Source organism: Saccopteryx leptura, chromosome 2, assembly GCF_036850995.1.
Source record: "Saccopteryx leptura isolate mSacLep1 chromosome 2, mSacLep1_pri_phased_curated, whole genome shotgun sequence".
In the NCBI taxonomy this organism is placed as follows: Eukaryota; Metazoa; Chordata; class Mammalia; order Chiroptera; family Emballonuridae; genus Saccopteryx; species Saccopteryx leptura.
In genome coordinates this window covers 113387717-113401219 of record NC_089504.1, presented here as the reverse complement: position 1 = coordinate 113401219, position 13503 = coordinate 113387717, and the positions used below count along the sequence as shown (strand labels likewise).

At 38.5% G+C, this 13503-nt stretch overlaps 1 protein-coding gene across 1 annotated transcript in view; it reads left to right on the top strand.

The window, feature by feature from the left end:
- Positions 1–13503, top strand: part of TSPAN8 (tetraspanin 8) — a 32695-nt gene that overhangs the window by 4867 nt on the left and 14325 nt on the right. The window contains exon 2 of the mRNA XM_066368561.1: positions 8043–8105. Coding sequence (XP_066224658.1) covers positions 8043–8105 — 63 coding nt within the window. The remainder of the gene's footprint in view (positions 1–8042; positions 8106–13503) is intronic.

Here is a 13503-nt window from a genome sequence, read left to right as displayed (position 1 = left end):
TACCAAATATTAAGGGAATGGAAAGAAAGTTTATTTTGTAAACAGACAGATTCAAATCCTGAATTTACTCCATATTCCTTTGTGGCCTGTTCTGTGTTCCTTGACTTTTCTGTGCCTGAGTCTCTGCATTTGGAAAATGAGGATGATAATTTCACCTGGCAGGGTTTACTGTGAAGATTCACTGAAATACTTTATGAAAGCCTATAACCAAGGATTGACATATAATAATAGTGCAATTAATGCTATTCCCCCCCCCCCCCCAAGTACAACCACCATTTAAGTTAAATGTATTGGAATCTGGTATGATAGTATTTTATATGTGATGGGCTTTTAAAACTTAAATATAATTTTAGCCCCATTCTGACCCTCCTTTGGCCTCATGGGGCAAGAAATCTGTAGGGCTGGAGGAATACATTCACCCTAAACCCAGCCTCCACTGTGAGTATCTGGAAGCACAATTTGCCTTACCCAAATGGCCTCAAACCTAAGTCCAGGGTCTGTACAAACCCTTCTCCAGGGGTGATCAAGAGGGAGCTGTTTGCCAGGAATGGAAACAGGTTGTAAACAGATCTGGCAGGCTGAGGTATCCATACCCATTCTGTTACATCCCTCCGAGTTCAAGACAGAACCGGAAGTGAAAGGTGGGGGCTCCCGCTGGCTGTCCCCACGCCACATTCTTATATCAGGCTCTGAGAGTTCTGTATCAAATCTTGTCTTCCGGGTCATTAAGTGGGCGCATTTGTCAAGGTAGGAAAGTAGAACATATTTTATATACGTTTATCCCCTTGAGTTATTTATAACTTCTCAATATAGAGACCTATGGTTTGTGCTCTCTTGTTTGTGTTCTTGCCCCGGGCCCTGCAAATGTATAAATATGTATAGGTCTGCAGGTGTTACTTTATGGCAACTGTCATTTGAAACAAAGTGATAAATATTTCTGAATGTGCATCCTGTTATCATTCAGAAACGTTAGGATGCTAATCAAATGTTGAACATTCAACTCTCTTTACATATTTTGAAGTTATGTGAACTTTAGGGATTTTATATATCAATGTAAGAAAGATAACCTGAATCGTGCTTACCCAGGCCCTATTCATGCCAGAAGAAAATGTGGCTGATATCTTTCTCTTAAATTTAGATATATTTAAAATTAGAATTTGCGAGGTATCTTTGGTGCTTGGCTTACTTCATAGGTTCAGGAGGTGCTCATGAATGCCAGCACAGCGACACTCCACTGTGTGTGCTGATACACACGGATACAGTACATACCACTCATTTTGGGAAGAAAAACATTTAAAGTATCACTCATTTTTCCAAAAATCTAAAAATCATAATAACAGAGTCTGCTAAGAATTGAAGTGTTTAGTTTCCTCCACTGGTTTGGCACAGTCATTTTTTTTCTTTTTTTTTTTTCAGAGACAGAGAGAGTCAGAGAGAGGGACAGATAGGGACAGACAGGAAGGAAGAGAGATGAGAAACATCAATTCTTCGTTGCAGTTCCTTAGTTGTTCATTGATTGCTTTCTTATATGTGCCTTGACCGGGAAGCTATGGCAGAGCGAGTGACCCCTTGCTCAAGCCAGCGACCTTGGGCTTCAAACCAGCGACCATGAGGTCATGTCTATGATCCCATGCTCAAGCCAGCAACCCGTGCGTAAGCCGGATGAGCTAGCGCTCAAGCCGTGACCTTGGGGTTTTGAACCTGGGTCCTCTGCATCCCAGTTCAATGCTGTATTCACTGTGCTCTATCCACTGCACCACCTCCTGGATAGGCAGTATAGCAATTTTCAGCTGGGGTGCTGCAAGAGTTTTTAAAACATGCAGTGCCTGACTAATTTAGTCAGGGGCTCTGACCTCTTTCTCAGATTGTCAAATTAAAAAATCACAACAGTCAACACAACAATAGCCATTTTTGTGTGAATAAACCAAAATTATACATATTTTTCATCAGATTGACAAAAAAAAAGTTTTTTTGGTGTGCCACAGGATTTTAGTAGTTAGTTATGTGTGCCAGGAGACAAAAGACGTTGAAAATTTGTGGTTTAGAGCATCATAAAATCAGATATTGTGTGAACACTGGGGGACATCTCTGTAAATCAGTGCTGCATTAGAACCATACCCATTGAGGAAATACACAGCAACCTCCCCTCCAACGAGATCTGAGAATTAACATAATGCTTGTTGTTAGAGAGTGAGGCAAATTCATAAGAAAGCAGGATAGGTCTCATTAAAGAATGAGTAAGGGAAAACCCAGCATAAATAATAAAAAAACTCTGTTATAATCAATGAAAGGGAATGTCACCCTGAAGCCCTAAAGGATAAGCACACACCCCTGAAAGAAACTCTGGCATCCTTAAAAAAGTTGTAGGAAACTAGTAGCCTCTATGCAATGCGAGAAAATAACCCTCCATGAAATAGCAGCTGCATGTCATGAGAAAAGATCAAGTTAACTGGAAAACCATAGGATGAGATGGAAAGGAAAATGGATAAAGAAGTACTTCAAGTAAACCAGAAACACAATGATAGAATTAAAATCCACTCCAGAAATCACATTACATGGAGACAGTGATGTAGAATTCCAAATTGAGAAGCTCTGCCAGAGGAAAATTGGAAAGAGATAAACAATGCAAAGGAAGATGATATATCCAGAGAACAGAGACTGGAACAATGTACAAATTCACATAAAGAGTTCTCGTGAACGATGATATCATCTTACTACAATGCAATTATTCTGGACTTTTGAGTAAATGTTTAATAAGAAGCAACTTGAAAATTAACAACAGTAGTACTGTCCCAAAATGTTAGGGTTATACTCATGATCTCTTGTGTTGTGGGGTTATAACAACAAATATTGTAGTTACCCAAATTATCCATTTGGATATTTTCTTGTTGTCTTGTAACCTCTCAAGAGCAGCATAAGAAGGTTTTCCTTAAGTTTATCTAAAAAATGTCTATTTTGGACCCATAATAATATCTCACAGTACACTCTTCCTCCTACAATAGCATTATGCAGGTTCTTCCATTTTGTACGCTTTTCAAAAACATTTTGATGAACACCCAAATTCAAAGGTTGAATTTAGAGAGAGGGAGGATTGGAAGACACATTATCCAAGAAGAGGACAAATGAGCCTGTTCTATACCATTTATTTTTGTCCTGGGTGGTGCTTTCCATTTTCTTCTTGCCCTGTCTTAGTCTGCTTGGGTTGCCATAAACTAGCATAGAGTTGGTAGGTTAAAAAACCGAAATTGATTTTCTCACAGTACTGGAAGCTGGAAGTCCAAGAGCAAGGTGCCACCTAATTTGGTTTCTGGTGAGGCCTCTCTTCCCAGATTGCAAATGATGGCCTGCTTGCTGGGTCCTCACATGGTCACTCCTCCCAGCGTGTGTTCATCAAAAAAGAAAGATCTCTCTCTCTCTCTCCCTCCTGTTACAAAGTCATAGATCATGTCGTATTAGGATCTTGCCCTTATGATCTCATTTAACTAATCACCTTCTAAAAGTCCTACCTCAATATAGAGTCACATTGTAAGTTAGAGCTTCAACATCCAAATTTAGGGGGGTGTAATTTAGTCCATAGCATGTTCATAAGCAAAGATAAAAATTACCTCATTTCTTAGCATGCTGACTCAGACTAAGAACCTCTTATTTCTATAAAAAGAAAGATGTTCCATGAGAGCTGAGAGACAACCACAGTGACTCACTGGGACCTAGTCAATTCTGCAGTGTCCACTGTGGGCTGATTTGGGGGTCCAACATATCAACCCATTTACAACCTTATCAACAGGAAGAGGGACTAAACTAGATATTTTTTTAAAAAGATTTATACTCCCAAGTATTTAAGACAGTATAAAAAATCAAGGAACAAGCCTATAAATATAAATTGGAAAAGAGCTCCAAGACATTATGGCCAATCTTAAAACAAGCGGGATAAAATAGGTTAGTATTGTTCCTGACAGTAAGTCAACTTACTTTTAAAGCTATCTAACAAACTTATAACTGATTTCATGTTGTTAAGACTCTCTGATTTTTATATATGAATTTCTTCAATAAGATGAGGAAGATATGTTTTAAACATTTATTTGTTTCTGTTTTTATTATGAAGTTTGAAATAGGGATCAAAATGATAGTTTTGCCAACTTAAAAATCCCTAAGAACATTTATCTAATTATGAACATTGAAGTTAGATGTGCCCCGACAGGTATCCACCTGACGACCTCATCTAGGGCCGATGCTCTGCCCATCTGAGGCCATGCTTGCAACTGAGCTATTTTTAGCACCTGAGGCAGAGGTTCATGGGAGTGATCCTCAGTGCGGGGCCAACATGCAGAAGAAAAAAAGATTGAAGTTGGGCAATATATATATATATATATATATATATATATATATATATATATATATATTTTTTTTTTTTTTTTTTTTTTTTTTTTTTTTTTTGAGAGAGAGGGAGAGAGACAGGAAGGGAGAGGGAGAATGAGAAGCATCAACTTGTAGTTGCTTTCACTTTAGTCGTACATTGAGCTTCTCATACGTACCCTGGATGGGGCTGTGCCAGTGTCCCCTTGGTCAAGCCAGTGACCTTGGGCTTTTCATGCCAGTGACCTTTGGGCTCAAGCTGGTGAACTACAGGGTCATGTAGACAATCTCTGCTCAAGCCCGCCACCCCACGCTGACAAGCCTGCACTCAGAGCCAGTGACTTTAGGGTTTTGAACTTACGACCTCAGTGTTCCAGGTACAAGGCTTTATCCACTGCACCACCACAGGTCAGGCAAAATATTCTTGACTCTGACATAATTGAGTTCTTTTTCTTTTTAAAAAGACTTTATTTGTTAGAGCAGTTTTAGGTTCACAGTAAAATTGAGAGGAAAGTGCAGAGATTTCCTATACACCCCTAACTCCCACACATACATAACTTTCCTTGTTATTTTGTTTTATTTTTATTATTTTTACAGAGACAGAGAGAGAGTCAGAGAGAGGGATAGATAGGGACAGACAGACAAGAATGGAGAGAGATGAGAATCATCAGTCATTTGTTTTTTGTTGTGACACCTTAGTTGTTCATTGATTGCTTTCTCATATGTGCTTTGACCGTGGGGCCACAGCAGACCGAGTAACCCCTTGCCCGAGCCAGCGACCTTGGGTCCAAGCTGGTGAGCTTTGCTCAAACCAGATGAGCCCGCACTCAAGCTGGCGACCTTGAGGTCTGGAACCTGGGTCCTCTGCATCCCAGTCCAATGCTCTATCCACTGCGCCACCGCCTGGTCAGACGCTTTCCTTGTTATTTATATTACTCATCAGAGAGTGTTATGTATGTTAAAATTGATGAACCAATGTTGACACATCATAATCACTCAAAGACCATAGTTTACATAGGGTCCACTCTTGGTGTTACACATTCTATGGGTTTGGACAAATGTATAATCACATTGACATGTATCCATCATTATATTATTATACAGCATATTTTCACTGCCCTAAAATCCTCTGTGCTCTTCCCATTTATTTATTTCTTCTTCAGCAATCCTGATCTTTCTACTGACTCCATAGTTTTGCTATTTCCAGAATGTCATACAGTTGGAATCATACAGTATATAGCATTTTCAGATTGGCTTCTTTTACATAGTAATAACACAATTAAGTTTCCTCCGTATTCTTTCATGGCTTGAGAGCTCATTTCTTTTTAGCCTTGAATAATATTCCATTTTCTGGATGTACCACAGTTTATTTATCCATTCACTTACTGAAGGACATCTTGGTAAGTTTCAGCAATTATGCTATAAATATCCTTGGGCAGGTTTTTGTGTGGATGTAAGTTTTCAACTCTGTTGGGTAAATACTAAAGAGTGTTACTGCTGGGTCATATGGTAAGAGTATCTTTAGCTGGTGAGAAACTGCCACACTGTCTTCCAAGGCAGCTGTACCATTTTGCATCTCACCAGCAGTGAATGACAATTCCTGTTGCTTGACATCTTTATCAGCATTTGTGGTTGTTAGTGTTCCAGATTTTGGCCATTCTAATAAGTATGTAGTGGTATCTCATTGTTGCTTTGATATCCTTCTTTTAAATGTTAATTTTATAGATAACTTTCAGTGTCTGAGAAGACTAAAAGTTATCATTTGAGGGAAAAAAAATGATTGATTTAATAAGATTTTTGAATAATTTGATGTCTAACTACATTGAAAAAGTGAACTAAAAAGTCACACAGAAACAAAAAAAAGCAAAAGGTCAAACAATATTAGTCTCTAAGAGCTATTAAAGTTTTCTTAATAGTTTCATCAGTAAATGTCAGGTAAGAATGATAATCGTAATATCTGTTTAAATAATTAATGCTGTAATACTGAACTATATCATATACTGGACTATAACATATACTGGACCATATCATATGAAGCAATAAAATATCCCCTAATTTTTGTGAGCAACATATTTTCAGTTAAAGCTAAAAGCCATAGCAGCTATTAAGCTAATCAATGTAAGTCTTCCTGTGGAAGAAGAAAAAGAAAATATTAGTGAACAAATCAAATTACAAAACATCCAGCTGCTACAAAATTATTGAAAATCCCCAAGAATCTCATTATCATTTGAATAAATCCTTCCAGACTTATTTTATTAACAAAGAACTGCTAGAAGGAGTACTTTAACTTCATCTGCAAATGAAATTAGAATTTGTGGAAACAGGGAAAGGAAATAAGGAGGGGTTTCAGGCTCTAACACTATTTTTTCATTGGTTTGTATTTTATAGTGTGTGTATGTGCGTGCCTGTAAGATCACTAACCACCAATACAGGTTATATGGTGATTTCATTGACAGCTTTGGGTTTCCATTGCCTTCCTTATTTTGTAGAAGGAGTAGAAGCGTGTAGCAGAGGCAGGATTGGATTCAAGGTGGTGCTGGATTTTCACAATGTGACTGTTATCTGTCGAGGATTCTAGTTTCTTTGTCTGAAATGAAGGGTTTGATCCTGGATGATTTTTGAGACCTTTCAGGGAACACAGATTCGCTGGTTATTCAGCGACTCATGGCATTCTCTATTCCTTAACAAAGCCATTGACGCTACTTCCCTGGCCAACTTGATGAGAAGCCATTAAAAGTGAAACTGCTGTTTTGGGATTCCAGACGTGTGGCTCAACCGTGCACGAAAGCAATGACGCTGCCAAGTCACTGGGCTTTAGAGGCCTCGGCTAGCAAGTCCTCCGAAGCCTGCTGTGCTTCGTATGTTACCTAGCTTGTTCTCAACATCTCTATCTAATAATAGGGCTTTGATTTCTTTTCTGAGGCCTCAACATACATATCTTAAAAAAAAAAAAAAAAGAAAATCCTAAAAGGCAAGGGTTTTCCTTACATGAAAGTAAAATGTGTTTCATATTTTATGTGTTGGCCTTGCTCCAAATTAAATAATCTGGTAAAGTCATTAAGGGAATTTAAGACTTTAAGAATGGTTCCTCATTGTTTCTCTTCTCTGGGTAAGGTTTACCACCTGAAAGCTTATTTGAAAAGCGTTTATTTGGGTACAGAAAGTACGATGAATACTTGTGGCTTAACTGTAGGTTTGGTCAAATGTTCTACTTTTCCTCGTCTATCCCAATTTCTAGTTTCTGGGATCTTGAAGAGATGTTTTTCTCTTTCATTCGGTCTAAGGCAACTTCTCAGTGACAAACCTGGGGGCCTAATAAGGATATTTGATCTTCAAATTGTTGTGAGTTATCTTTTGTAGTTTAAAATCTAGCAAAAACACTAAGTTGAAGTTGAAACATGGAACATCGCCTTTCCCCTCCCCTATAGAGGAGATGATTTCTTGTCCGACCTAGACCTGTGAATGAACCTTGGATGTGGATAGGAAACAGATTATTCTTATCGAATTTACCAATTACAATGGGCCATTTCAGCAGTTATCTGCACATGAATGTGCCTCACTTATGTCTTTCAGGTTGTAATGGTGTAATTAATGATAGATCATTGTAACCAGATGGGTAGGGGTATGTGGAATTACAGTTGCAGTTTATCGTACTCAAATTCTAACATATATTTTTTCTTTTCTTGCAGCTCTGTGGTATCTTGATCCTGGCAGTAGCAATTTGGGTTCGAGTAAGCCGAGATGATGAAGAGGTAACTAAATAAACACAAACCTCTCTGATCCCAAAGTAGTTACTTTTCTTATATTGATCAAATTAAATGGCAATAATAATAAGTGTTTCAATAGCATTTTCCTTACCTGCCTCATACAATTATTTGGTATGTGATTTTATAATTGAATTCAATTAAATTAATTAAAAGTGCTCACTATGTACCTGGCACTGTGTTAGGTATGGACCAGTCCTTCTGGAAAATGGAGGAGGTGTTATTCCAAAAACAGAAATATCGCAACAAAAGTGGAGGTGGGAAGGAGCCAAAGTGGAAATCAGCCTCTTTTGTTGCTTGCTTAAGCCAGCTTGAGGTGGCTTTCCTCCCCACCAACAGTGATTTTTGTAGTACGGTATAAGGTATTGACAATAATTTCGCAGATCCAAGGTGGGGTGGTGCTCCAAAAAAATAAAAATAATAAAGAAAGTGAGAAGTTCTCTTGGATAAGATTTTGAATCTGTGTTTTCAAGGCAACAATGGACGAAGATAGTAGTAATTACTTGTGGCAATTGGTAATGAGGACAACTCCTTGTAACAGTAAGAGGTGGTGGTCACACTGGTGTAACTCGCTATTGGCTGGTGTTGTCCAGCTTCTTGCTATCTGAGTAAGATTAGCATGACCCTGGTACCCCCATGTGGGTCAAATAAGTTTGCAAATATGATATATATGTTTGCTCACTTGTAGTTAGTATTGGGTGTGGGGGACAGGCTGTAAGCAGGCAAGGTTCTTATAGCCTAAGGCTTAGTTTTAAGACTAAGCCTTTTCCACCCTTTTAATACTAAGATCTTCTCAAAACTGAGCTTTTTCCCACACCCTTGACTGTTGCATGATGTGGGATAATGCACTCTTATGAGGAATCCCATTTATGCCTCAGATAAGTGGCTTTGTATAAGTGGCTTTGTATACTGGCTTAAAGGTTTGGATTTCTACACTATAAAATGGGGCAGACTCTCTCTGGTTCCTGAAATTAGCATTGCAGAGGAGAAGCAGCCAAGATGGCGGAGTGCTGAAGGAAAAGCCAGTTTGTGCAGTTTGTGCAGGAAGAAGGAGATGGGGAACAGAGGTGAATAAGGGTGGTGAGGTAGAAACTTTGATTCTAGGAATACTCGGAGGAGTCAGTGGCTTTGGGAGCCCTGAATGGAAAGGGAAATGTTTTCCCACTGTGTGTATTTCTTGCCCGCTGGGTGCGAGCTAGGATCAAAGATAATGGCCCACCAGTTCTTGGCTCTGTTGTTTCATTACCATCTATCCGTATCAAATGTTAATCTGCGCAGGCAAGGCAGCTGTGTTGGTGGCTACGGCTACTGGCTACACACTGTGCTGTGTCCTGGGGCAAAGCTCTTACCAAGGTTTCCATGGCTAGAGGATGTTTGGTTCCTATTGTAAGTTCTGGCTCTGGTCTATGAATTCCACTTGCCTTGTTTCTGTACCATACCATAGTGTTGCAAATGTATAAAGAGTATGTGTGGGGAAAAGGGTGAGGATGTGAGAGGGATGTTCTATTAGTTTTATCCAACATTGTGCCTGGCACCATCTCCTGGTTCCCCTACTTTTGTTCTTCTCTCTCCCTTCTTCTTCTCAGGGGCACCCCACCCTCAAAATTATTATTCTTACTGCACACCGAGCAGTTCTCTTGTTCTTTGTTGTCTGGGTTCTTGCCACTACTCAGGCTCACATTATTTACTGTTAGGACTTTTGTAAAGTATTCTCCCAAAAGCTTTCTCTCTAATAGAAGTGCTAAGCCTTATTTGATAATTGCTAAGCTGTTTCTAAGCTGGCAATTAAGGTAATGCATTTCTTTAAATTAATTAATGAATTTTTATTTTAAAATTTTTCAATTATAGTTTGACATTCAATAATATATTAGTTTAAGGTGTATAGCATAGTGGGTAGACATTTATATAACTTATGAAGTGATCCTCCAATGAGTCTAGTCCCCCCTTGCCACCATACATAGTTATTACAATGTTATTGACTATATTCCCTATGCTGTACAGGTAATATATATTCAATTAAAACTTATTATCCTGTGGTGCAGCTAAATGCTTTTGGACATAACCTAGTTGAAAGAAAGATTAAAAGAAAATTAACATCTATTCTGAATGAGTGGCTTTTCCAGACCCACTCACCCACCCTTCCTCTATTCCTTCCTCCCTCCCTCCCTCCCTCCCTCCCTCCCTCCCTCCCTCCCTTCCTTCCTTCCTTCCTTCCTTCCTTCCTTCCTTCCTTCCTTCCTTCCTTCCTTCCTTCCTTCCTGCCTTCCTGCCTTCCTGCCTTCCTGCCTTCCTGCCTTCCTTCCTCCCATCCCTACCTTTCTTCTTTCTTCCTTCTTTTGCTTTTATTTCTTTCTTTTAAAATTATGCTTTCTACCATTAGAGAACTCAGAGAATCACAATAGAAATTAATCAGCTGCTTCCTTATTCTGTGTCTCATAATGTTGAAAAAATTGGATGAGGAACAGGTGTGGAAACTAGTTGGCAACATCCTAGTCCATTAGGATTTCATTTATTGTTTTATGCTGATAAATGTAACTCACTTCCTAATGGGTTTGGGCTTTGGGATTTGAGCCCTTTGATGGTATTTGAAGATGTACAGAATCTCTGTTGTCTAGAAGCTGAGGTCTGGCTTTGGGACTCAAATTAAGCACAGAAATTAACAGCCACCTTTTTAGTGGGTGGTTTGGCCTTTTTAAGATGTGTATACAGCCTGTATTTTATTTTATTTTATTTTATTATTTTATTTTATACTTCTGGTTGATATAGGAATATTTTCTTTCCCTTCAGTGCTTCCAGTAAACAAATTTGATGTTTATTCTATTAAGAAATTACACAAATTGAATGTATTAAAGGAGAACCATTGTCTTTGAGAGGGTGTTGCTCCATATCTGGAGATGAGAACAAATTGATGGAACTAGACAGCATCTTCAGTTTCATTTTCCCTTTTGTGTTCTGTCAGCCTCTAGCCCAGCAGTATCTGTCAGGACAACATTAACCAGCTTGATTTATGTGAAATTGACTTGACTTATATTTATCTGAAGTCAGTGACAAAGAATCCAGACTGTGCAAGGAACTGAATTACTAGTGGGAAATAGTGGTTGCAATTTTGGAAGGAAGAACATGAGCATAAACACAGAAAGAAGGATTTCAGGAAAGTAGAGGTGGACATCTTTTAGCATGTCTCTTTGGACTGAAGTGTCTCTTAGGGATGCTCTGTTCTCCTTCTTGATAAACTCAGCATCGTGAGGCCCAGCAGGTGGGCAGCCACTCCTGTCCCAGGAGATCCCTTAGAATCCAAAGAGGACTCTGAGCCACCTTCATTCAGGTTCTGCTATTTCTCTATCTTTACAAATTCTCCCCTTGTCCTAAAACACACTCAGACACTGTTCGTCTAAGACAGCTTTTAATTCTCTGTTGTCCCTTTCCTGGCACATATGCTTGCACTCAAATTTCCACTTCTTTTCTGATGAAAAATGCCACTTGGGCTGGACTTTGAACAGAGACCCTCAGAGAGCCAACACACTGCTTTCTGACCAGTCTTTGGTTGTGAGTCACCGGCCCAGCAGAGCTTCATTATCCTGCTGAATAAGGGCTGGCCACATTATCCAGGTCTCACTTGTCGGTACTTGACCTATTATTTCTCTGTCTGGGCTATATAAGCAAAGTTCTGATACCTCAGTGAGGTTTCTCCCTCTCAGATGCCTTAGGGTTTGCCTGCACGGGCCATACCATTCTAGTGAAGTAGTGTTTAATGGTGGGTGAGTAGAGTCAGTTTTCTAATGCTGTTTTTCTCTCCTTTTCTGTTCTGACCCAGATGCTATGCCTGTTTATTAACAAAACTGATTTCTTAACCCTGATCTTAAGCAAGCAAACAATAATCAAACATAAAACATGAAAAAAAAATTACCTGTTCAATGAAAAGGTTTCTAAATAGGTAAATTGAAACATTATTTGTAAGTACAGACTCTTGAGAGACAAAGGAGGCCTTAGATATCACAGAAGCTGACCCAATTCTCTTTATAAATGGGAAACGGGCCCAATAGTCAGTTTATAATACTGACTATTGCAGTGTTATAAACTCAGTTATATATATAACAGGACCCACTGGAATATAGAACTTTGTTCTCATGCTTTGACAACTTCAGCACATTTCTTCCTACTGATTGTAAAATAAAGACTCCCTAAGCTACAAATTGGTTTAAAAAGTCATTTAAAATATAAAATTAAAAAAAAATGTAAAATCATTCATAGTAGCATTTTTTCCATTTCTTGTTATGGGAGCTGATCTACACAATATGTCGAATATTCCAGGAAACAGTCTCTGAGTTAGTCTAAGAGCTAATGCTTTGCCTTGAAATAAACCAGTAGGTAGAGGTTGTACAGGAAAGACGGCCTACCTGTGGCACTCAGATACAACTCAGGCATGAAGCTTGAATTTTTAATTATGAGGAACTTCTGGATATATCTGGAGGACAAGTGGGAGATTGAGTGAGGTGTTAGGAAGGTGAGGAAGAAGAGTACATGTGTGGGGAGGAAGAGTTATATTATGCAAGTTGGATGGCCCAATCCATCACATAGAGCGCTAAGATTTTTTTCCCCCTCAGTATCCTATTACTTAACAGTCAGACAAAATGAAGAGTTTCTGGAAGACTCCATGGACTGTATCTTCTGGGAACAAAGAGATAGAATTAATATGGAATATCAGGTCCTAGACTTTTTATTTGTTTGTTTGTTTTGGCAAATGTATAGACCTGTGAAATTACTATTAAAATCAATATTTAAAGTATTCTATTAACCCATAAATATTTTCTCATCCCTTTGCAGTCAGTCACTCCTTTCCCTCCTGCTCAGCTGAAAGTCAAGCCCTGCTCCGATTTCTAGCACCATCACTTAGATTTACTTATTCTTGATTATTAGATATATGGAACAATACAGAAACACTCTTTTGAATATGGCTTATTTAGCTCAAACATAATGTTTTTGAGATTCATTCATATTGTTGTGTCTATCAGTAGTTTGAGGAGCATGGGCTTTATAATTAATTTAATTGCCACAAAAACACATGCATTACAATGCTACTTTTATGTAGAAAACACAAAATATGCAAACCAAAGAGCAGCATATCATGGGTGAAAGTACATGTCCTTCTAAATTTAAAATAATCTGTGTATCGAAAGCCTATTACATTGCTTCCATCCACTATCTAATATATCATCTTAGAAAAATATAATATAAAGATGGAAACATTATTCAGACAAATAACACCTTAGTAGAATGTAAGCTCCCTGAAGGCAGAGATTTTTGCTGCTTTGGATCACTAATATCTCAAAGTCTAGAACAGAGCCTGGTACCTAGTAGGTACCCAGTGGATTTTGTTAAATAAAAC